Source organism: Myxocyprinus asiaticus, chromosome 45 (genome assembly GCF_019703515.2).
Source record: "Myxocyprinus asiaticus isolate MX2 ecotype Aquarium Trade chromosome 45, UBuf_Myxa_2, whole genome shotgun sequence".
NCBI classification, from domain to species: domain Eukaryota; kingdom Metazoa; phylum Chordata; class Actinopteri; order Cypriniformes; family Catostomidae; genus Myxocyprinus; species Myxocyprinus asiaticus.
The window spans coordinates 24,808,804-24,835,689 of NC_059388.1; the positions used below are offsets into that span (position 1 = coordinate 24,808,804).

At 39.8% G+C, this 26,886-nt stretch overlaps 2 protein-coding genes across 2 annotated transcripts in view; one reads left to right on the top strand and one right to left on the bottom strand.

Moving 5' to 3' along the window:
- wnt5b (wingless-type MMTV integration site family, member 5b) overlaps positions 1–26,886 on the bottom strand; it is a 102,339-nt gene that overhangs the window by 19,497 nt on the left and 55,956 nt on the right. The gene's annotated exons all lie outside the window — the stretch shown is intronic.
- On the top strand, positions 17,454–22,192 carry fbxl14b (F-box and leucine-rich repeat protein 14b). Its single transcript, XM_051688566.1, has one exon. It carries the CDS (start codon positions 18,007–18,009, stop codon positions 19,207–19,209), a length of 1,203 nt encoding a protein of 400 aa, XP_051544526.1. The 5' UTR covers positions 17,454–18,006; the 3' UTR covers positions 19,210–22,192.

Consider the following 26,886-nt stretch of genomic DNA (forward strand, 5'->3'; position numbering starts at 1 on the left):
ACATGTATGTACATCACAGATGCATTGCTTATTCTGCCTTAAATTTGCGACCAACTATACATATTTCAATGTGACCTTTAATGGACACATTCTATGCCATCTGTGTCCCTGCCAGCTGTAGTTTGCTAAATGATGACGTCACTGCCACATATGAATAGAATCTACACCTTTTAACCATCCAGTTTCTGCTGGACTTTAGAATCTAGATTTGCTCTTATTTACATTAGCACAGTTGCCAATGCTGGCAGATCAGTTATGGCTTGCATCTGATTTTGAGTGATTATGTAAACAGTTTCCATGTCTCTGTGTCTGACAGAGAACAGGAAAGTAGTAAAGGTGAGAGAAGACAGGGGAAACACTGCAGCCGAGAAGACGTGTGTATGTATGAGTGAGTGAGAAAGATGAAGACAGCCTGGCTGAAGCTCAGGAGAGCTCTTGAACTCTGTGATGATACTGGAGTTACACAACTGAACACAAAGAGCTCAGGCGCCAGAGAGAAAGAGAGAGACAGACACAAAGTGTTAGAGAGAGAGAGACAAAAGATGCCACCCATACCAAAGATCCCAACTAGCATGAAAAACAGCCGCTAATCAAACCAATCTGCAACACAATTTAATGCCTCTCCCTTTCTCTCCCTCACACAATGCGCACAAGGATAAATAAGAACACAAAATAATTAAGAAAAGCCCTTAAAATCAACATAAAATCACAATGGACACAAAATAATTTCTTAATATTCATTCCTGGTCTTATTGTGAATGATTCACATTATGACAAAGAAAAGAAACTTGTTTGTCTTCGTAATCTTTCATCACAATGTAATAAATTGCTACGCCTCTGAAACGACTTTGATTTCAATTATTTTTTAACTCCTCCCCTACAACCACATGTGTATATGCTTCCAAAACCTAGGGATCATAGGCATGTTCTTGGCACAAAAGCTGTTCCAAAATGTTAGTAATTTGTGGTACCTCCAGTGTTAATAATTGCCCCCTGTACTTGATTTCAGAGGCATTTTTTGTTTATGACAAAAAATGCCCCCAAACATGTACAAAAATATCCATATTTTATTCAAATACTTCCATTTTTTTTCCTCCCCAATTTGGAATGCCCAATTCCCATTGCGTCCTAAGTCCTTGTGGTGGCGTAGTTACTTGCCTCAATCCGGGTTGCGGAGGATGAATCTCAGTTGCCTCCATGTCTGAGACCGTCAATCCACGCATCTTATCACGTGGCTTGTTGAGTGTGTTACCGTGGAGACATAGCGCATGTGGAGGCTTCACGCTATTCTTTGCAACATCCAAACACAACTCACCACACGCCCCACTGAGAGCGAACCACATTATAGCGACCACGAGGAGGTTACCTCATGTGACTCTACCCTCCCTAGCAACCGGGCCAATTTGGTTGCTTAGGAGACCTGGCTGGAGTCACTCAGCACGTCCTGGATTTGAACTCATGACTCCAGGGCTGGTAGTCAGCGTCTTTACTCGCTGAGCTACCCAGGCCCCCAAATACTTCAATTTAATCAAATTGATGAAGAATATATTACCTTCTACCCATAAAATTAAATTCCCATCAAATCATATTTTATTTAAAGTGTATAACAAGGCTTAGAATAGAATTTTAAGAACTACATCAGATGCTATGAAAAAATAATAATACAATTTTATACAATTTTTAAGATTTTTTTGACCCCCTTTATTTCTGACCTTGGAGCCTCCTAAGCAAACTAATCACACTGTGAATTCGGCAACAGCAGGTCAAATAGTTCTGCTGCTGAAATTGGTTTGTGCTTACCGAAATTCAAAGGCATGCATATTTTATTAACTCTACCCCTCAATCCAGAGGATTTTGTCATTTTTGGTGGAGGAAAATGCCATTCTAGTGTGCATGAGAGACGTAAACATAGCAAAAAAATAAATAAATAATAATATTTTTAAACTAAATGCAGTGTTGAAAAGGCCTAAGGCAGCGTCACATGTATGCTCTGCAAAAGACAATCCCGGAACGCATTGCTTTGAACACAGTGAAAAAATAAATCAACGATGGTGAAAAATGTGAAAGAAATATCGATTACAAATAAACATACTTATTTTGTTCAGCGCTGAAGGGTGTGAAAAAATATCCAACAATCAATTTCCAACGGTAAAAACAAAACAAAAACACAAATCTGCAAAAATTCTCTTAGAAATATATCACATTCTAAAGGTAAAATGGGTTGCGAATGGCCTTTCATGTTGCCATTAAACACAAAGCATCAAACAGTCATATGTGCAACAGCTTTCTGGCTGTGAACTTGTAGCACTAATAATAACCAATGTGTTCACAAGTCTGTAAAACTCTGCGCTCCCCTTTGAGTCACACATACGGTAAATGCCCCCCTCTTTCTACACATACACACATAAATTCCGCCATGTGGTTAAGAGTAGGGTGGAAATTTAGGAGGGGCAGCTGAAAGGAGCTCTACACGTGCTGGGGATGGAGTTAACCCATCCAGCTGTGTTTCCCAGGGTGCTTTGCATCAGCCACTGTGAGATCAATGGTGAGGGAGGCCTGACAGATCAGCATGCTGAGGTGTCTAAGCGAGCAGCCTGCTGTATTTCATTAAAACTGCAGCGTCTCTCCGTAAGGCTGTCTGCGACTAACCCAGATAGCAGACGGGGTTCAAATCAAAGACGTGGGCCGCACACACAAACACACACATTGAAATACACAATGCATCTCAACACTTCTGCTCTCTCTCTTCTTTACTGTCAACTCCATCATTCCCACCCCCATTTAGATTTTTTTTTCTTCACTCTGAAATATTTTCCACTGTGCTCTTGAGATTCCATCATTTTAGTCCATTCCACAATCTTGCTTAAAATCCAAAATTTTACAATTTAAATTTTACACGTCATTTCTTTGATACTGTCTTACGCCTTGTCTCTCAAAGTCAGAATATACCAGAACCAAAGCTTGACTGGCAAGATATTTACAATGGTGTCAATGTTTACACAGTACTTATAGCACAGAAATATGCAATACAGAAGCAAATAAAGCAATATAGGAAATGCAGCGGAAAATGAAAGGGACCAGGTAAAAAAAAGAAAAGAAAAAAAAGAATACATTTGAATTTAGTGGAGATAATTTCAGCTACGAGATACGGTATGTACAACATTTTATATGCAAAATATGATACAGTATCTATCTCTCTCTTCTGTTTTTTTTCTTATCCAACAGCTGCCTCTCAGATGTTTCATGCCCCCCTCTTTCTATATGTCACACTCTCTCTTGTCTTTTAGTCATACCTGTTATTGAGTGCTAAATAACAGTTCGGTTATTTACAGAAGTGATAACCAAATTCACTCCTGACAATTCAGGTAATGACAACCACATTTTCATTGAAAATATGTAATGTGTACAGAATCCAAATGAAAAAATAGTTTTGAATTCAATGACACCACTCTCTTTTAGACAGCTGCAAGGCGACAAACCATTGATGTGGTGTGTGATTTATAGAAATTGCACTTACAAAGAACAATTTCTAGCTGACAAATATTTTAGAGCAGAGCATAAATAGAAAAAAGCTAAATTTAGTTTGTCAAGACAAAGTCCTGGCCAGAAAATTTAAAAAGTTTTAAAAGCTTGATGTTGGAAGGTTTAACAGACCTTACAGAAAGACAAACAGACAGACAGACAAACAGCCAGCCACACATAGAAAAGAAAGAGAGAGAGAGATAGAGAGATGGATGGATGGGTGGATGAGAAAGTGGTATGAATGGATGGATGGGAAGAAAGAAAGATAGGTAGATAAATAAGAAGAAAGGTCTAAAGGTCTGTACCAGGTCTGGTGGATGTAGCTTAAAAGCCCTAGGAAGAGTTACATTTCATAATTTTGGCTATTTTGTTTAGGGATTTTGGGAAAACCCTAATTTAATTTTTGGGGATTCATTACAGCAATTAAATACGGTTGTCACTCACAACATTTTGCTGTGTGAACGTGACCACAGGACTCTATTGTAGCTAAAGTTGTAGCCAAAAATATTTTCACCCTTGGTAAATAGAAGCAAAGAAGGCTGTGAAAAATATGTCTTTATTGTTTATCCTTTTGATCTTTCATGCAAAATATTCACACAAAAAAAATAATGGATATCCTGTAATGGATATCAAACAATTGCAAACACGACACGAGTTTTATCAAAAAACTAATATTTTTTGTCAAATATACATGTGACACAATTATTGGCACCCTTTTATTCAATACTTTGTGCAACCTCCCTTTGCCAGTATAACAGCTCTGAGACTTTTCCTATAATGCATAATGAGGTTGGAGAACACAAGGCAAGGGATCTGAGACCATTCCTCCATACAGAATCTCTCCAGATCCTTCAAATTCTGAGGTCCACATGGTGGACTCTCCTCTTCAGTTCAACCCACAGGTTTTCTATGGGGTTCAGGTCAGTAGACTGGGATGGCCATGGCAGAACCTTGATTTTGTGGTCAGTGAACAATTTTTGTGTTTTGGATCATTGTCTTGCTGGAAGATCCAACCAGGGCCCATTTTAAGCTTTCTGGCTGAGGCAGTCAGGTTTTGATTTTTTTATCTGTTGGTATTTGATAGAATCCATGATGCCATATATCCAAACAAGATGTCCAGGACCTTTGGCGTAAAAACAGCCCCACAACATTAAAGATCCACCACCATATTTAACCGTGGCCATGAGGTACTTTTCCATATGGCTGCCTCTCTGTGTGTGTTTCAAACCCATCTCTGGTGTTTGCTGCCAAAAAGCTATATTTTTGTTTTATCTGACCATAGAACCCGATTCCATTTGAAATTCCAGTAGTGTCTGGCAAACTGAAGATGCTTGAATTTGTTGTTGGATAAGAGCAGAGGCTTTTTTTCTTGAAACCCTCCCAAACAACTTGGTGTGATGTAGGTGACGTCTGATTGTAGTTTTGGAGACTTTCCGACCCCAAGACCCAACTAATTTTTGCAGTTCTCCAGCTGTGATCAAATAATTGTGGCAAACGTGTTTTGGAGAAAAGTATATAATTATGTTGAATGAAAGTTATATATTTTGAATGAAAGATCAAAAGGATAAATACATCTTTTTTTACAGCTTTCTTTGCTCATATTTACCGAGGGTGCCAAAATATTTTTGGCCACTACTGTATTCTGTACCTGTGTCTACCTCTAAACCTCTTCCACTCTTTTTGCCACAACATTCGCTGGAATAAGATGACTCATGCAAGCAGCTCTTGTTGTGAAAGTGAACGCATGTCTCTCTCTCTCTCTCTCTCTCTCTCTGTCTCTCTCTCTCTCTGTCTCTCTCTCTCTCTCTGTCTCTGTCTCTTTCTCCTCCCAGCCCATATGGCTTTCTACACTGACTGCTCAGGAAATCAGACAAAGGCCAAACTGGCCACACATCAGTCACTCCCTCTCTTCTATGACGCACACAGCCCCCTCTCATTCTCTCGCTCTCTCTTCTCCTTCCTTTCCGTCAATTTGTTCCCAGTAAGGAGTCTGATAGGACTTGGTATAGTGTGGAGAACCAGCAGGGATCCAGCTATAAAAGCACAGGGGCTGGTTAGAGCTACTTTATTCTCTAATAAATAAATGGCCACAGCAGTCGGGGGCCTGTGGCTGTTGGAGAGACCATGTGTCTACCAGGTTCCTCACTGGGGAGTGGGGGTGGGAAAGGATGTAAAGAGGGGACGCACTGACAGCCGCTCCTCAAGGGCACAGGACAGGTCTGGGGGTTCAGTTCTCCCAGGGTGATGGGGAACACAGCACATATTATTGATTTGTGGGGTTGTCCAAGGGGTGATGTGATGATTTGATGTCACTGCTGGAGTTTGTGTCATCATGTTCTTCCAGGAAAAGCAAATTGAAATGAACACTGAATGTGTTTGCATGAATCAGCTCATTATAAAAACAGACAACACAAGAAAAATTAGTTTACATGAGATTTTGAAATTGTCTGGTTTATCTTCAATTTTGACATCAAATTGTTAACAGACATGAGCACAATAAGTGCACATTAAATATACCGTCAGAACACCAGTAAGCGTGTTTACATGCAGAGTGAAAATCGGCATAATGGACAAAAATCAAGGTGTGTCAATGGGTTTTGCTTATGACCCTTCTACCATAATAAAACCGTTTAAGGCATTTACATGACTTTACATGTAGCTTAGTAAGCATAATTGTGTCAGATCATGCAAATCAATAAACCAACATCTAAAAATGATGTTTAAATGAGATTTTGAAATTATATAGTTAAAAAGATTAAAGGCAGAAATTTGCAAACAGGGCTTGACATTAACTTATTGGCTCACACGCCACTGTGGCTAGAGGTGTTTCAAAGTCATAGACATCATCATTTTCACTAGCCAAAATCCCCCGCCCCAAGAAAAGTGATAAAGGTAAATGGAGACTTTAACAGCACGCATTTGTTTGGATGTTTTATTTGAACGAGAATGATATGAGTTTAGCAGGACACAGGCTTAATGAATTAAGTGATCTCTTGGAATATCTGAAAGCAAACATGACCAGTCAGAACAGGAGTAGGAGAGAACAGGAGGAAAACTTTGTCAAGAATTTGCCTTTGTCATGATATATGGAAGTCCAGATGTATACCCCTTTATCACATAGGCACAGGTAAGACCAGTGATGGCTTCTCTTTACCGTGGTTAGGTCAATATAGATAGTCTTTATAAAAAAAAAGAAACTATAGAATTTGTTATGAAAACACTATAGCCTAAACACATTTAGAAACTTTAACTTCAGCTTTCACAGTTGTAATAAAAATGAAGTCTAATAGATTCTCCCTAATAGATTTAAAATGAACATGTAACATTTCTGTCAAAATATCAGTTAGTGTTACTAAAAGTACAAACCTGATACATTTTAGTAAGGGTGTTGATGCGTAGTCTGAAACATCTTGTAATTTATGTTGGTACATGCCATAGTGTTGTTTCCCGCTTTTACTCGTCAGTGCTGTGTACAGTGTTGAGGATGTCTAGCCATTTGAGATGTTTGACTTCCTTCAAAGTGCTATGATGTAGAACATTCTGTGTAAATGTTCTACGGGGTTGCATAGGTTTTGTGATCTGCACTGCAATATCAAGGAATGCCTGGTTGAATCTAGCATGTGATCAGCTCTGCCCTATCCTGTCTCTGGAACACACATAATCATAAAGCGTGGATCATTAGGGAAGCCCGGTTGATGTGCATGCTCCAGAGATGGGATAGCGCAGAGTGGTTCACGTGCACGAGTGGATCTGTGATGGCTTGCGCCACACTCACAAAAAAACCAGGTTTCAATTGCGCTGTGCAAAAGACGCACCTATATTTCGTACGAGAAATATATTTAGTGCATGTAAAGCACTGAACACAAGATGTATATTATTGAATTTGCTTTGGCAGCCCGCCACAGGGAAAAGCCATAGAAATGTCACCTGCCAAAGTGGCTAGTAAGAGTGACGGAGTTACCCGCCACACCCAATTTCTACCCATGAATAAGGACTTAAATTTGAATTTGTTTCTCACCCAAGTGATCATATTGCTTCAGAAGACCCGGATTAATCCACTCGAGTCGCATGGATTACTTTTATGATGCCTTTATGTGCTTTTTGGTGCTTCAAAGTTTTTGACCCCATTGACATAAGTTGTATGGGTGAACTATACCTTTGAAGTATTATAGCTTATAATCAGGTGTCCTAAAATTTTTGTTTCATCTAACTAATCATAAGATTACTTATTAAAGAAAAGTGATTAGGAAGTGTTTACCAGTGACTGCAACCACGATCTTGGTTGAACCCTGGAATTCTCCAGTGGCTACAATTAGAGTCAGTTGCATTGGTTGAAAAGGCATTAACTAAATGGTAAACAGCTAGCCAACTAAAAGGCTCGATCCACTTTCTGTTTTAGGAGTCAGATGAGTCAATGTATGGCTTTGATCATCTGACCCTGCATGAAATTGTATGCATCGGAGTATTCAAGTCAGTTTCATCCAAGTATTTTGCTGCATTCTTCTCCTTTTCCTTTTCGTTCTCTCTCCGTCTCTGTGTATATTTCCCTTACTCTTATCTCAGCAGAAGATGGGGGGGCTCACTCTGTCCCCAGGCAGCTTGGAGGCTGCTGCCAGCTTGGGCTCAGTGCCCACTTCAGTCCTGGCATGCTGACAGTCGGCTGGCTGCCCATCAGTCCTCCTGCACTGCCCTGGAGAGCCCCTTTCATTCCCTACCACCCTCCTCCTCTACTCTTCCCTCTCCCCTGCCTCCCACTCACCATCCAGGTCCACAGACTGAAGGCCTCTGAAACACAGTAGGCCCTGCGGTGGTAAGACCCAGAGGAAAACGTTTTATCACACTACCTATCTATCTGTCTGTCTGTCCATCCATGACTGCAGACTCACAATGGAATAGAGTACAGGTAATAAGTGCATAAGCCACAATGTGGCTGCATGAAGGTACATAAATGCAATGTGCTGCTTATACATGAGCCCACACGCAGAGAGAGAGAGAGAGAGAGAGAAAGAGAGAGAGAGAGAGAATGAGAGGGGGAGAGAGAGTGTGTGTGAGGGAGAGGAAAGAGGGCAAGTCTTTAAACGTGACCACACATACAAACAGGGTGGAGAGGTCGGAGTTTCCCTCGTCTCGCCCTGATTAAAAGTCCCAGCGCTGCCTCTTACTCCTACTGGATTGATTAACCTGACCTGTATCGGATCAACCCCTCGGGACGTGAGCGCAGCCCACTTTCCTGAAGTGGATGAGATGAGAGGCACAAGAACGGGGTGGGAGGGGGGCAAAGGTATCGTACAGGAAGAGAAAGAGAACCAGACCAGACTTGCAGGTCAGCACAACATTGACAAAACGGTGGCGTTCTAATCCTCTCTTTTAAGTTTTGCGTCTCCTATACTTTATGTTTGGAACTTTCTTTTTCCTCTCAAACACAATACACCTTCTTGTAATGTTTAATTCAAATGCATTTTTGCGAGACTGTTTCAATTATTTAGGTTTTCATTATTGTTATTATGAGGGCAGCACTGCTGCTCTGTCAGCATACAGCGGTCTCTGAGTTCCAGCACAGAGAGAAACAGCTCGGCTTTCTTCTCTACGATCAACAATGGCGAGATTAACCTTAATTGAAAAATCCTAAATAGAATTGTTTTTGTTTTTTTACATTTCTATTTCAAAGCACTGAAACTCTGTAATAAATGAAAATAAAACTCAAAATAAATGTAACAATATTTTATGTTAGAAAATATTCTTTCTGTGGTTGTCATTTTTCCAGCATTTAAGTACTTTCTTACATCCCAGCATAATGTGTAGAGACAACTTTAAGTCATTCACCCTTTCCATTGATTATTATTTTTATTATTTTGCACATTGAAACAGCCTTTCTTGCAATATTTCTCTGTACCACCTTTTGCACCGCCCATTCTTGCACCACCCATTCTTTGTATTTTACAAGGAGAATAAAATGCCCAGTAGCTGCTGATGAAAAACAGCCCTACAGCATGATGTTATCGCCAGCAAACTTCACAGTAGGCATGGTGTTTTTTGGAGGTGTGGCAGTCAGTGTTAGATTTTCACCACATATATCACTTTGAATGCTCTATCTTTGCCTCATCTAACCACATTTGTTTTGAGGAATGATCTCATTTAGGTATCTGGGGTCGTTTCAGGGGTGGATTTAGGCATGGGCAACATGGGCAGTTGCCCAGGGCAGCATCTTGTGGCCCTCCCCACGGTCAACAACTTTGCCCCACCCCCCCACCCGGTCAACAACTTCTGGCCGTTCTCATTTTCAATCGCCGCCACACGTCAACAACTTTGAGGGCGGGATGAAGCGGGTTTCGCCCAAGGCGCCATACAAGCTTGAACCGCTACTGGGTGGTTTGATGTAGCTTCCACTTCTTGATGATTAAACTAACAGTTGCCCACTGGGACATTCAAATGCTTGGATATTGTTTTGTACTCTTTTCCTAATTTATGCATTTGTTTTACTTTTCACTAATTTGGTATGCTTATTAGTCTTGATTTTTACAGCTGTATAATATTAATAAGTATGTCCTTAACGCCTCGTGCGCGGAACTCGCACATTCTTCCGCATTAGACATCTGGGAATTTGCATGTGATGAAGTCGTACGAGTTTATGTGAACAACATCATGCAAGACCATACGAAATATCCAACTCGTGAATTATGTACGAATTTTCATGAGATCGGGTTGGATTTTAATGTTGTGTTTTTTGTTCACACTATTAACACAAAACAATGTCATATTCTAGGAATGTTCCGAGATCAATACAAGTTAATCTTGATCAGCCGCGGCCCGTGCATTTTAAGTCTACGCCTTCAGTGCTACTCATGCCATTACAGAAAACACAGTTTCACAATGAATAAGACACCGTATGCCTATCATACATTATGTGGCAGTCAACTAATAATACCAATTGACATTTTAAAAACACGTCCACGCACAAAAACCAGAACCAAGGAGGTCTAACACCAAGAAAAAGCTCTATAATAATATTTCCGATTTAAATTTTGCTTGCAATAAATTTTGTTTCGTAAGGGTACATGGTTACTTTTCAAAACTTGATCCGACATTGAATGCTCAAGCAGCCTAATTTACACATAGAAAACTCCTGCTGTTGCTATAACAATGCAAAAAGCACTTACCAATTTGCTTGAAGTGAAAATCAGCCCTCCTTTTCTGTTTAATTAATCAATCGCACGATCATGCAGAACATCTCAGGTTTTTAAATCCATAAGGATCTCTTTCTCAATGGCAATAACAGCAGTGATGACAGTCGACTCGTCAAATTACGTACATCACTTAAAACGTGATTAAGTCACTCTAGCTAGCAAGCTAGAAGGCCTGGACTGCGACATATCCTAAAGAACACACCCACCAAGAACAAATAAATCAATTTGATTGGCTGATAAATCTGACAATCTGACTTTAGATGCCTATTCACTTACAGTGTTGAGGGATTCTGCAGAAATTCTGAAGGCCTGACGGGGTGGAGCTCAGACTCACGCGCTGCTCTGGCTAACGAGCTCAGCTTCGGGCATGCGATTTGTGAAACAGTAGTCACACTTTGCTTGTAAGCATCGAGGAATAAATTCTGATTGGATAAACATTTTGTTTTTTGCTATTCGTTTGTAGATGAATTAGGAGTGGAAACCGATTGAGAATACATAAGCAAAAAGGTCAATGAGTATAAAATGATAAAAAAATATATATATATTTATTAGGCATGTTACGCCAGCAGAGAAGGCTTTGCTGGCCCTGAGAAATTGCCACTTATCTTGATTGACAACATTTGTGGCATAATGTTGATTACCACAAGAAATATTTGAATCGTCCCTTGTTTATTTAAAAAACTGTAAAAATCATGGTTAAATGCAAATGCGGCCAGCCTATAAACGTTAAAATACACATTGTTTTAAAAGTATAGCCACAAAATGTAAACACTATACGTGTTAACATTTCAGTGTGATAAAATAGCTTCCTAACCATATCAAAGTTACATCCAATATTATATAACAACTACTTGCTATGACGAGGCATTGCCGGTTAACCATGCAAGCAATTTTATCGCACTAAAATCATTTAAGACACATATGACACATATGTCAACACATATAATGTTTATGTCTTGTGGCTATACTTTTGAATCAGTGGGTATTTTAAAATGTATGGACTGGCCCCATTAAGTTTTTTCAATTTCTCCAATTTATTTATTTTTTAGTAATAAATGAGAGGCAAGTCGAAATTATTATTTTATGGTAATCAACATCATTCCACAAATGCTGTGGATTGAGCTTAACATGTATGGAACCTGGAACATTCCTTTAAACTAATTGTCAGTTTCACTAATTAGATATAAACATCAAAAAGTAAGAAATAAAATATATTCTACTGTGTGATCTGCAGTTATAAATGATATATATAAATATAAATAAGAATATAAGACATGGTTTCACTTGAAGCTGAAGTGTGCAGTGTCTGCTCCCTTAGTGTCACCAAACGAAATTGCAAAGACAGTTTTCAAACCTGTTTTATTAACACTCCCCCAATGTTCTATTGGTCAAATCAGCAGATAGCCCCACCCCAAACTCACACTGTTGGTTAATCCAATATTGTCGGGCTAATCGTGATGCTCAAACAAACAGTGCAATGTTTTGATAGCGCCACAGTGTGTTTAAATGAAAGGCTTACAGTTGACTGCATATTAAGCTGGGACAGGAGAAAGTATTTTACATAGAAAATTAAACACATCATTTTTATGGGTAAAGCAGGACCAAACTGTCTTTATGGATAAAGCAGGACCTCATGACCTCACTGCCAGAGCTTTAACTTCTCCATGTGGTTGTTGGATATGGCATCTGCTGGTACTAAGTCTCTCAACCACTGATACTGTTGGCTTTACTAGCTGGGTGGCTGGTGCATGTACATTCTGCAGCCAAAACCTGCCCTTGAGTCACACAGTTGTTTGCAGAACACTTTTCAATGTGTTCTTGGTCCCTCCCTCTCTCCAGGCTCAGACATGCTGCACACTAGTCATCTCTCTCCCTCTTCTTCTCTCTGTCTGTTTTGCCCTCTCTTTTTCTAATTTTTGTCTTCTGAAGGTCCCAGGTGAGCAAAGTGTGCGGGCAAATGGCCTGTTATTATCGGTCATGCTATGAGAGAGAGGTTGAGTTATGCGTTTATTTAGTATGTTTGCGTGTGTTTTGAACCCATTGCTTTCTGCTCTGTCAGTGTCTCTCTCCTTCACCACATTAGCTGGGGCTGTTCCCTGCAACTGCTTTGATGGTGAATGCCGCGGGGCTCCGATCTCTGTTTCAGGTTGTAATTACTCTCTGGAGGGGCCTCACCTGGCTGTGGGCTCCAGGCATACAAAGACACAGAGGGAGAGAGAGAAAAAGAGAGACAGAGAAAGAGAAGGAAAGACATGAAAAAAACAGAAGATAAGAAAGAGAAGATGGGGCAATAGGGTGAAACTTAAAATACAGTGGGGTACAAATAAAAAAAAATATTGTTTATTACATTTAAACCTGGAAATAAAGAATGTTTTTGGATTTATAAAAACTTAAAACAAAGAAATATTATGACACAATCTAAAATATTTAAGATTCCGCACTATTTCTACATAGGTCACTTATCAAATGTAAGTAAATTTGCCAAACCTGGTCTCAAAGAAACACGTTACTATACCTACATTGCCAAATTTTTATTTTTGAGCATGTTTGTGAGTGATCGAATTGTGCAGAAACTCAACTGATAAAGCGTTGCACTTGTGTTGCAAAGGATCGGGTTACGAGTCCTTAAGAGCATGCAAATTGTCACATGAGCCGAAAGTGTAAAAGAAGCACCACAAAATTACATGGTAGCTCAGCAATTGTGTTTTTCATGTCACATTTGCTTTTTATGACACTATCGGTTAGGTCTGGGTTTAAGGTTTAGGGTAGGGAGGTCAGTTTTGTGATTTACAACTCGATAGAGACTTAAAAACCTCATCTGTTTTGGAGAAAATTTTACTCACTTTTATCGCCACCCAGTGGATATTTCACATCTGAACTGCCGCAAGGAAACACATAACATAATTTTGCTAAAATATTGCCACAGTCAGGTTTTTTCATGAGATTAGGCTCAAGTTTGTGACCATGTTAACTCTTTTGTATAACCTTGTGTAAACTCGAGTGTCCCGTCATTAAATGTTTCCCCATGTTATTTTGGAAAAAATAAGGGAATTGTTATTATAGATTGTTAGTATTTTAAAGATAGAATTATGTTAAGAATGCTAAACTGGTAATGCATGGAGCTAGAAACACCAAGGTCATGGATTTGATTCCCAAGGAACGCACCTACTGATAAAATATGATAAAATATACTTTGAATGCTTTGTAAGTCGCTGTGGATGGATTCATGTTTGATTATTACAATGTAGTTACGCAGGACTAGTATTACATCATTGCATGTTTTTTACAGACACACAGAGAGCATCGACTTCTTAGTGTTTCCCCTGTTGTACTCCAGTGGATTGCAGCTACTAGTGAGATTCAACCTGATTTGAATAGAGTAATGTGGTTTGCCCTGCTGTAGAAGCAACTGTTGTCTGATTTCATGAAAAGCCCATTCAGCTGGCTGGATATATGTGTGGTTTGTTCAAGTTACAGCAGCCAAAATCTTTCCTCAAACTGCCACTGCTTGCAATACAAAAAAGCTGATTGGAGTCATACACGAATCCGTGAAGGCGGAGAGAGAGAAACTACAAAGTAGCCTAAAATCTATTCATGAGGTGTCAGCTTTCAACAGCATGTTGACACATGCCTACGTCTCCTAGGAAACGGGTGCCCCGAGCGCAGTTATCAGCGCAGTTCTGTGGCTTGCAATTATCCAATTATCTCCCTCCCCTGAATCAGCAAATCAAATCACATGACTGATTTTTTTTTTTCAAGGTCCAACACCTTCGCATTTGCATGTAGCACTTGTCCTTCCAGTTCTCACATCTCTCAGCTTCATTTTCACTTTCCTTTGTTGCTTCGCTGTTTCTTTTCTTTTTTTTTTTTTTTTTTGACTTCAGTCTATTGGGAGATTGCAAGGTCCTTTCACTTGGTTCAATTTATCCTGAGTGATCATAAACTGTAAAGTTAATAGTTCCTTCTCTCTGTGGTGAGTGCATGTTTTTTTAATTGTTAGCTTTCACTTGCTTTCTAAATCAAGCCCCTCCCTTCCCTTTTCTCTCACATTCTCTCTCACCATCACTCATCCCCTCCTCCCTCCCTCTCTCTGCTTATTTCCAGGAGCAGCTTGAGTCCTGCTTTTGGCTCTGCAGGCCTGCTTTGAGAGTCTCTGACTCACAGCAGTGCAGTTCTGGAGCGGCCCTTCTCTCTGGCAGTGAGGCCGGCTGGAGGAGCTAGGGAGAGGGGCCACTGTCACAGACCTCTCACCCCCTTACACGCTGGGCATTGGGGCTCAGTGCACATTCAGAGCCCTTCATCTGTCCACCATATAAACTCAGGAGCTGCCCATGAGTGCACGAATTCAACTCCAACAAACTCATGAAAACAAAATTCATAACTTATTTTACTTACATTGGCTAATGTTTTTCAGAGTGAAAAAGGATATTCAATTAGAAACATTTATTGTATCCATAGGGATCATGAAAAGTGGGTGTTTCATACCACAGTGGAGCAATCTGGTCTCATATAGTCATGTTACTATAACAAAATTTTGCAAAAAGATTTTTACATGGTTTGTCTGGTGAAATGAACTCTAGAGGTGCAACAACATCAGTGACTTCTATTCCCTATTAAAAGGCAGATTTTCAGTTCATAAACACTTTTCTCCTTATTCCTCATAAAATGCTATCTTATAACACTTTTACGATAGTGCATTACTTGTAAAGTGATACATTTTAAAGTTTGCATTACATAACCAACTACATTTACAAGCTTGTTGAAGCTCAACTTCTGTAGCTGATTGTGCAGTAGCTTAAATGGTCAGTCACAAAATAACGTGGTTGCTTCAGCAGTTGGGTTTATCATGTCTCGTTTCACATGAAAAGTTTTAAGGTTTAGGGTAGGTAGCTCGGTTTGGTTGAATTTAAACAAAACCACATCTGTTTGGAAGAAAATTCAACTTGTTTTTGGCACCACTCAGTGGACATTTCACCTGGGAACTGCTGCGATACGTGTAAGCAGGGCTGGGTGATATGAGGATATATATTGTGGGGACAATATAAAGTGTAAATTTTACTATTTCATGTATATCGCAATATGTAAATATCCATGTGCACAGCATGGGCTTATCTATCAGTGGGCAGGGCTTCATGTGAGACTGAGAGAATTTAAGAAACACAATACAATTACTCATATTGTGGTATAAGATTTTGGTCATATCGCCCACCCCTACACATAAGGAACCATGTAATAACATTTAGCAAAAATGACATCACAGTCACATAATTTTCACGAGATCAGGCTGTACTGGAGCAAAGTTGTTGAGGGGAGGGGTTGAAAAATAAGAGGGATCGGTGAAGGCAGCTGAAAAGGAAAGTTGTTTCAGAAACTGATAATTATTACCTTTTGACTTAAGATTATAAAGAATGTTTATCTTCTGAATAACATGCACTCATGAATCATACATAAGACCAGGAACATGTATTAAGACAGTAAATAAGGTCTATTTCGATTTCATGTTGACTTTCAAAAAGCTTGAAACTACAAGACTGCACTTCTTCAGAAGTAATGTAATAACTGGATAGAAATGCTAGTTTATTACACAATTATAGAGATGGGAGGGGGAACAGAAAAGTTACATTTATTAAAGAGAGAGATAGAAAAAGAGAGGGAGAGAGAGAGACATGTGCTGAGCAAGAGGAAAGGTTTGAGACAGAAAGTGAGATAGACAGAGACAGACAGACGGAGACAGATTGGGGAGGGCGGAACGTTGGACTTGTGCTGTCAGTTGTGTTGTGCTGCATTTTCTTTTGTAAACACAAACGTGTGTGTGTGTGTGTGTGTGTGTGTGTGTGTGTGCTGCTTTCCTTCTGTCTCTCTGCTACACTCCAGTACCTTGTGCAAATGCTCCCGTCATATCAGCTAACAATGCCAAAGTGCCCACAGAGGGGGGCCTGAGGCCCAAAGACGGGGAAATATGCGAAAGGTGGAATAAAAATGACCTTACGTAAGACTGGCAGGGCAACAAGGTTAACTGTTTTTGTCTATTATATAGAGCTGTCATTAAGCTAAACATTATGTGCATTTTTTGTATGGGTTTTACTGAACAATGTTCCTTTTAGGATAAGTGAATGGCAGTAACAGCAATAACACTAATTATGTAACGATGTACTACAATAGACAAAAAAATCCTGATATTAATCTACTGGACTTAATCTAAGACAAAGTACAGAGAAAATATTATGTAATAAATCACTATCAATTATATCAATAAATGTAATGTTAAAATGTGACTATCACAACATTTTAAATGTCACAGAAGGCTTTTTCTATTGTCTGTTTATGATCAAAACACAAATTCACATAATTTAATTTTCAGTTTAAAATGTCACTTTAACAAGAAACTTCACTCTGAAAAATAAAAAGGAAATACCAACAGCAAAAATGTAATAAAGTAAAATAAAAAAATATCACCATCTGACCTGGCAGATGAAGGGTTAAGGGTAAAGTGAACTGAATTGTAAGAAGTTGGTTTCTAGGGGAACTATTCTTACTGTTCCAGCTGAGTTGGGCTAAACCACTTTCATTTCCATACAGGGGGGAGACCAAACGCAGACAATAAGAATTTCTTTAATGAGCTTTCAGGTAAACAGAACACACACACAAAGACCACCACCAAAACCATACGCGGTGTTGATTTATACGTTTCAGACTCTTCTCTAACAATTTGTGGAGTTTAAACGGGTTTATATGTGCGCCTCCCCCACAGCCGCTCTGTGCTGGCGGCCCTGCCAAGTCAGTTTGAAAAGATCAGACAAAGGCAGCAGGAAGCCCCTCGGCTTGGCAATGAGTGTGAGCGGAGCTCAAACGCAAAACGAAACCTCACTCTTTTATCTGATAGCGGTTTGAAGACACGATCGAATCGGACTGAATTTGCTTCCCCTGAGGGTTGTGTCAGTTTTAGACATCTTTTTAAAATGTACGACCGTCTGGATCCCCGGGTCGAGCGAAGACTATTATCGGAGCGCCAAACGGCCAGCAGCGCTGCCTGACTGCCAGCGTTTCCCCCGTTTGCTGTCGGTCTGTATCGGATTCAAGCTTCTTTTTGGGGGCTTTTTTACATTTGAATCCTAACTGCGCCACCGAAAGGATCACGTGGGACGTGGAGTTGATCAATTTACACAGTTAAATGTGAAAAGAAAGCAAGCAAAGGTTTTTTTAAAATACCTTTTTTTTCTTCTGAGGGGACTGTATTCTGACCGTTGGTGGGGGGGGGGGGGTTTGCCGCCGTTTATATTCGTAGGCGCGCGCGTGGAAGATGGAGACGCACATCTCGTGTCTCTTCCCGGAGATTTTAGCGATGATTTTCAGCTACCTGGACGTGAGGGACAAAGGCAGGGTGGCCCAAGTGTGCACGGCGTGGAGGGACGCGTCCTACCACAAGTCTGTGTGGAGGGGGGTGGAAGCCAAGCTGCATCTGAGGAGGGCGAACCCATCCCTGTTCCCCAGCCTGCAGGCGCGGGGCATCAGGCGGGTGCAGATCCTCAGCCTACGGCGCAGCCTCAGCTACGTAATCCAGGGAATGCCCAACATCGAGAGCTTGAATCTGAGCGGCTGCTATAACTTAACGGATAACGGCCTGGGGCACGCGTTCGTGCAGGAGATCCCTTCCCTGAGGGTGCTCAATCTGAGCCTCTGCAAACAGATCACGGATTCCAGTTTGGGCAGAATAGCCCAGTATCTGAAAAACTTGGAAGTGCTGGAACTGGGCGGCTGCAGCAACATCACCAATACTGGTTTGCTACTCATTGCATGGGGTTTGCACAGGCTCAAGAGCCTTAATCTAAGGAGCTGCCGGCATGTGTCGGACGTGGGGATCGGACATTTGGCTGGCATGACCCGGAGCGCGGCGGAGGGCTGCCTCAGTCTGGAATACCTGACCCTGCAGGACTGTCAGAAGTTGACGGACCTGTCCCTCAAGCACATCTCTAAAGGCCTGACAAAGCTCAAAGTGCTCAACCTGAGTTTCTGCGGGGGCATCTCGGACGCCGGCATGATTCACCTCTCGCACATGACGAGTCTGTGGAGCCTTAATCTGCGCTCGTGCGACAACATCAGCGACACGGGCATCATGCACCTCGCCATGGGGACCCTGAGACTCTCCGGGCTCGACGTGTCTTTTTGCGATAAAATCGGCGACCAGAGCCTGGCGTACATCGCGCAGGGTCTGTACCAGCTCAAGTCGCTGTCGCTGTGCTCGTGCCACATCAGCGACGACGGCATCAACAGGATGGTGCGCCAGATGCACGAGCTGAGGACGCTGAACATCGGCCAGTGCGTGCGGATTACAGACAAAGGACTGGAGCTCATCGCCGACCACTTGACTCAACTGACCGGCATTGATCTGTATGGATGTACGAAAATCACTAAGAGGGGACTGGAGAGGATCACGCAGCTCCCCTGCCTTAAAGTTTTGAACCTGGGCCTTTGGCAGATGACTGAAAGTGAAAAAGTGAGGTGAAACTCCGTGAGATTCTGGAGGGAGGGGATTTGGGGAGGGGTATGGAGGAGGAGGGGGTGGGTGGAGAGTTTTTTCTTTATTTAAATAAAATACGTCCACTTACGGTTCTAGTTATTTGGATTTCAGTACAGCAAACTACATAAAAGCTTGTGCGTTTGGCAAGCAAACGCTGAATGTGATACATGTTTCAGATATTATTATTATTATTATTATTAACAACAACAACAGAGTCCGGCCAGTGTAAGAAACACTAAAACAAGTTTTTCCCTAACAAATCGCAATATTAAACCTCCTCCTCCCTAAGTATCGCGATATTTTGGCTACCTCGTTAGATGTATTATATCTGGTTATTCTTAAAAAGAATACGTATTTGTGCCTAGAAAAACAACCCCCCTCCCCCATGATCTCCTCTTTGGCTTGAGAAAAGCAAAAAAGACTGAAAGAATGGATTCAAACAACCTTTGTTAATTTTTCTTCCCTTCAAATAGCCAACAAAAGGAGTCGCAAGCAAAAATAGGCGAGTTTATGCAAAGACAGACGAAAATACTGGGTTTGTACACTAAAGCTTTTATATTTCCAATCTCTTAGTTTTTATTTTAGCTTAATTTTGCAGGCATAAAAGCCTTTAATTCCTGCTTTGAATAAGAGATTCCCTCTGCTGATATATTTATGCTTATGTAAGCAGATATTGTTTAATTAATGGCTGTTATTCAGAGCGTTGTACTTCAAATTGAAGTGAAATTTGACCCGAAAAAAAAAACAAAAAAAAACCCAAACCTCGAGTTCCCTGGTTGCAAGTCACTGATACCTGGTTTGCCTCTTCACAAGGCTACACAGGGAACTACAATGTTATTAAACCAATATGTCCGTTTTAAATAAATGAATATTCAATGTTATATATAAAGGACATGGTCGAAACGAGGAGCAATTGATATTTTTTCGGGTAACAAGCAAATGAGTGTCAGGCCTATATATGTAAACATGATGTATCGACCTGCAACATGTATTGAGTCCTGCTGAGAAGCTTCTGTGTTCTATTGTACTGTAAATGTATTTGTAAAAAAAATCCCGAATTAAAATGTTTTATATTCTTACAAGTAAAAAACATTAAAGTTGGTATTTATATAAATAAAAAGAGCAGCGTGGAATTTCGTTAAACTGTTTTTGTGGGGGAATAACTCGTGATTTGTTTCATTAAGCTTATGCATTTAGTGTTGTTTTGTGCCCTTTTAAAAGCAGGTGAATGTCATAATGTTTAGATGGTATCAGAGTCAAATGTTGGTATGGTATTATCAGCAGGACAAGAGGTGCCAAAATGTGTGGGTTTATTTTGTTGTTTGCCAGGTAATGTAGGGAATTTGAAAAATCAGCATTTTAGAGGATGATATTTGCACTTTACGGGTACATTATTTATGAAGCGCAACAAAATGGATGCTTCCCCTTGATTGTGCTAGTTAGGTGTTCTTTCTTTTCTTTTTTTCGAATGCATCTAATCCGATAATTTTTTCTCTTCCAGAATCCAATATCAATTCAGTGACGAAACTGGTAGAAAATTTTCACTAAGTTACTCCGAGACCCCCCAAAAATTATAAATCCTGCTCTCAACAGTTGCCATTGTTTCCCTAAGTTAAGAAGCCAGGTTTTGGATTTTTTTCTTCTTCTCCTTGCTCAGTCACGCATACCAGATCTAAGAGATGGGGTTTGTCCCACGGGAGTCTTCCTCCCCCCTTGAAGAAACCTCAAAAGCCCACCCCCTTCCTCAAACAGACACTTTTAAACATTCCTCACCATCATTCAAAACATTTAATCTTAAGTCTATGCTCCCCTCCAGAAGGGGTGGAGGATTTAAACGGGGTTGCTGGCCAATTGATGAGAGAGAATTTAAGCCCATCTGAAGGTTACCGCCATCTCTTTTTCACAAACTTGGCTGAGTTCATAGATCTTTTTTTTTTTGCCCGGAAGCGACATTTCTTGTTGCATTTTATACAGTTGGAGATGTCTGCAACATAACATGTAATAGCACGTTAACAAAGTCAAATGCTCTCCTGCTAGATATTTAATAATGAGATGCTTTAATGCTACTGTGTTATTACTGAACATATTATTTGACACTAGTGTATTAAAACCATACTAGTGTATGATTTTGCAAAAGAAAAAAAATCTTCGAAATTATTACACATCTGAGAAATCTCACACCTTTTTTTGAAATGTAAATGCAAGTTTATTTTACTGCTGGCAGTAGGGCCATTTTAACAAACATTTGCAGCGAACTGTAAGGGTCTTCCAGCACCTGGTTGAAGGTGTCTCCAAGTTACAGAGAGTCACTTTGAAGTTTCAGAAGGTTCCAGTAAGGTGGGGGAGTGGAGGGCTTGGAGTTGGAAGTTATTTTGCTTTGTCTAAAATTCCAGGCATTTTAGAAGGTACATGTTATTTGCTCAGATCAAAAAGTGTATTCATCTAATAAAAGGCACTTATTTTTTATTTATTTTTATAAAAATCTGATTTGGTTGCAGAAGAGGTTTGAGAGTTTAGAAAAGATTGCTGAAAGCCAAGCCTGCCACATTGCTGGAAAATAGAGAGGAATTTGTGAGTCACTGTTTAACTTTGCACTGTAAAAATGTGTGTGTGGTGCAGGAACCCTGTCTGACTTCAGGAGACCGGCACCATCTAGCAAACATGGCATATGAGAGATACTTAAGTTGTGTCAAGGTGCTGCTCATGTTCCTTTCTATGTGTGTGGCATTGCTGTTTATCTGTTCCGAACAATGGCATAAGGCCAGATGCACAGGGCATGGTGAGCAAACAGAATCTTTTGCACAATTATGCACTGGATAAATACTTTGAATGAATGAGGTTTGAATGAAGTCTCTGTGTGTGATTTGAGCTACAGGAAACTTATTTAGCTAATCAGGAAAAGCAGATCTTTAATTTGTGCAAAAGTATGCAATCGGCATTCTTGAGAACCAACAATTGGCAACATTTTAAAACTATAGTGTGTAAAGCTCATTAAAACCGTAGAGTCGTGTGTTGGAGGTTTAATAGAGTACATCCCCAAATTCTGAGGTAATACGAAATACGTGCCAGGGTCATATTTCATATTATATATATATATATTTATATATATTTATTAGGGATGGGCTTGAGTACTCAGGTACTCGGACGTGGCAGGAATGATCGATCAAGAAAACGATGATCGATGCTGATCATGCATGATGTGACTTCACACTTAATTCGAAATTCAGTGACAATTACCTGACAACTACACACAAACGTATCAAAGAGGGATCTTATTTTTAATTTTGAGATGATGTTGTAATTTTGAGGGGTAGACTGATTGTCAGAGACGTCTCATAGCAACCAAACTGATATACAACGCTGCAATGCTATCATTACGATCATCAAAAGAGAGTGTAATTAACCGTGTTTTGAACACCTGTCTCTGCAAAATGTTTGCTAAACGTGTTTTATTATCATTTAATGTCAGATCTTTGACTAGTTAATAGATATTATTTAATAAAAGTGAATGTTTGTCACTGACTGTAAACCTCCCTGCCCTTGGCACCAACATGTTTATATGATGTAACACACACCTGCATCTCGACAAAATGGGAGTTGAAGATTTCCACACGAGTTTCCAAGTTAGAAGTCCGACATAAAGTGTCATTCCGTTGCACTTTCCCCAGCTGACAGGTGGAAATTATGACTCTCCGAGTTGAATGGAACGCTTCATGAATCAACACAGCAACAACAACACGGAGCATCATGGCTTTCCCCACAGGAGTGAACACTTGGGGAGACACACACATACACACACCAGGGGTGTGGCAGTGGACTCAACGTGCTGCAAGTGCTTCAAACAGCTAGACAGATCGCAGCTAAATGGAACAGAATGAAGCGTCTTCAAAACTGAACTTCAACTTAACACGCATATTAAAAACGCGATGTTATGGCATCTCCTGTTAAGCCAACCGCGATTTGAAAATAGATGGTTCAGAGAGTCACTCAAAAAACTGGTGCACGCTTACTAAGATTACTACGGTAACCTGAAGGAAGAACAGACAGTCATGCGTTGTGCACATTCTTTCATTGAGTTGGGCAGCGAATCTTCACATAATCACAGAATATGATGCAATCTAAACACAATCATTTTGTAACAGATTACTTTATAACAGCCTATAATAATGAATAGACGATACACTGGAACAACGAGACGCAATGAAGCAGCCAAAGACATTTGTCAGACATATTATTATTTATACAGTTATGTACATGTCATTGCCCTTTGAGTACACAAAATGACCAAAATGCCCATTCCTAATATATATATATATATATATATATATATATATATATATATATATATATATATATATATATATACTAAGCACATTATTAGGAACACTGTGGTCCTAATAAAGTGCCGATGTGGGATTCTGCTGTTGTAGCCAATCCGCCTCAAGGTTCGACGTGTTGTGTATTCTGAGATGTTTCTGCTCACTACAATTGTTAGTTGTTATCTGAGTTACTGTAACCTTTCTGTCAGCTTGAACCAGTCTGGCCATTCTGTGTTGACCTTTCTCATCAACAAGGCATTTCCGTCTGCAGAACTGCCTCTCACTTAATGTTCTTTTCTTTTTGGCAGCATTCGGAGTAAATTCTCAAGACTGTTGTGCGTGAAAATCCCAGGAGATCAGCAGATACAGAAATACTCAAACCAGCCTGTCTGGCACTAACAATCATGCCACGGTCCAAATCACTGAGATCACATTTCTTCCCCATTCTGAAGCTCCTGACCCATATCTGCATGATTGTATACACTGCACTGCTGCCATGCGATTGGCTGATTAGATAATTGCATGAATAAGTAGATGTACAGGTGTACCTTATAAAGTGGCCGGTGAGTGTATATACATATATCATATTTATTTTGGGGTGAAATGTGACCTGGACATGTTTTTGTGATACTCACCCATAAAGGTTAGTGGCACAAGGGTATAGAGACAGATTTCGGTTTAAGAAAGAAGTGGTATTAACTTTGTGATGCAAGCATGTATGATTGCAAACTGTCACACATGGCTGTCAGGTTTTAGTCATACCTCTCATTAGAGCTAATCCACAGCAGTCTTTTCACACTTGGGGCTGGATGACAGCCATATGGCATTTTTACAAGCAGTTGGTACCGGCAAACTTTTTTACTGTGTATACTGTGCGTCAAGTGCTTTTTCTTAAAGTATCCGGACACAAAGATAGGTTTGCAAGTGAATAGGCAAGTAGATCGGTTTGTGGGCAATGTTTAGGTTTGCACTGGTTTGCTGTTGCCAGCACTCCCCCGGTGAGGTTGTGACAGAGTTTGATTGGTGTCATGTGACCTTGCTGGAAGTGTGAATACAGAGGGGCCGGAGCCAGGAGACCCAATCTGTCGCCCTCGCCCCACCCTTCACACACACGCAGAGAAAGAAACAAATTTACAATGGCAACATTGTACCTTATGTAGGTGCACAAATCCACAGACGCCGTCCAAATTCTAGGCAAAATTTAGGAAAATGTCTGACTTAGCTGGTATAGGCATGTCTCTGTCTTTTTAGTGAGTGCATGTGGACTCTCCCTCCTCTAAGACAGACACATAAACTTTCAACTCACTCTCCTAGCCTCTTATGTCCATCTTTTTGGCATATCTTTATTGCTTTCCTGAAAAATGGATCTCTGGCTTATGTTGCACCAGTTTTTCTCTTTGTTCTGATTGTATTAGGTGACGAATCCACATGTTCTGGGTCGTATCTGCTTTCATATGCAGTGAAATGCAGCTCTCCGGCAGCACTCTCGAGGCAGGAGATCTGTGCATGAAAGAAACTTGAGTGTGAGACTGAAAACCACACCACACAACAAAAACAATTTAGAAAAAAAAGACAACCAGCGTCTGGAAGCTTTGTTTGTTCTAAACCACCTATTTTTACGTTAATTCTTGCCCTCAAATTGACAGGCTGAGCTAGCACACTCTTTTGATAAATATAAATTTCATTATAAAACAGATAGTTCCATTAACATAGCTGCACATTATGCCTAACAATACCCTTTAGTCATGACACTATATTCACAATATAGCATGTCCTCTTTTATCTTATAGCTTAAATAATACAATAACAATACTCAAAAAACTGACTAGTTGACTGATTAAATTAACCTTAATACATTCTTCCATAGGTTTAAAAGCTAAAATGATACCCACACAGCAGTGGTGTGGTAGTGGCAGAAGTGGTGGGCATACTGCGAATTTATCAGCCAATAAAATATTTTTCTTACAAAAAAATATAAATTGAAATTATTTGATCTCGGTGTAAAAAAATATCTCTACAAACAGAAGCAAAAGTCAGAAAAAAAATGGACATTTGATATAATTACGGGACAACTCCGATAAGATATATTTAAATGCATAAACATGTTCATGTTTAGCACCGAAGTAAACTTACAGCACAAATTATTACAACTCTAGCGCAGCTGGTGCATCTGCATTTGACTGAAGATGCTAGAAATGTCCCGCCCCTTACTGAAACAGAAAGTATGAGTGGTAAGCAGATACACTGAAAAAATGTTTTCATTGGTTTTATGTAATCCAATTATGGACATTAGTTCCACCTAATGAAAATGGGTTTCCTTAATATGAAATGAAAATGTTCGCTCTTCTTAAATGTTTTGTGTTGCATAAACACGAAGGAATTAAGTTAATCTCACTTAAATTAGATCTGTCCAAATTACTCCACTCAATTTAACAACTTGCTGCTAACTAGCAACAATTCACATTAGCATATTATAGATCGATTTTTGTTCAGAATGACAAAGATGGTGCTGCTGAAGGTTTGCTGATCCGCAATCAGTCTGAATGTTGACGATCCTTCAGTCTTTGTTTCATGACGAAGCAATATACACATATTGTTCAGCAAAGTACAATGTTGCAAATCACCCATCCTCGACCTAACCATTAGTTTCACTCTTCTCCACAATGGTAACCTCCGAAAAATATCCACCATGACAGAAAATTCTCTAAATCTCAACATAAGAGAACATTAAACACTTCCAGTACAAGCCTCCTACTTCTTTCATTTTGTGTAGAAATACATTAAAATAACACTTAATTTCAAAATGTACTCTCCCAATCCAGTCTCATGCAAAGCATGCTGGGAAATGTAAATCCCCTGTCCCATTTCAGAAATACTTTGATGCAACAAATCTTTTTCACATATTCCCAACACAATTGGATTAAGTAAACATAGTTGAATTGTACACAATGAAATTAAGACCCAATGCTAAAGAATTGTATTGGATTAATTCAATTTAATTAATTGGAGAAAGCAGAAAAATCATGTTGAGTGAACACTATCGTTTAAAAGCCCGAAATTTGATAATTTCATATCAATGTAATCATATCACTTTTTTTATGACCGTGTTGAATTTTACTTGGACTTTACACAATATAATTATGTTCTCATCTCAAACATAAATGTATTAGGTTGATTTTAAATGTACTGGTTTAGTGTATTCAATAGAGCTGATTTCCATTTTTTCAGTATCCTATCTTGGCTGAAACTAATGTTCTGATTGGTTGCTCAGATAAGTCGGACTGTCTATCTTGACCATGCACTTTTTAAAATATGAAAATCACAATTTACTCAACGGTGCTGT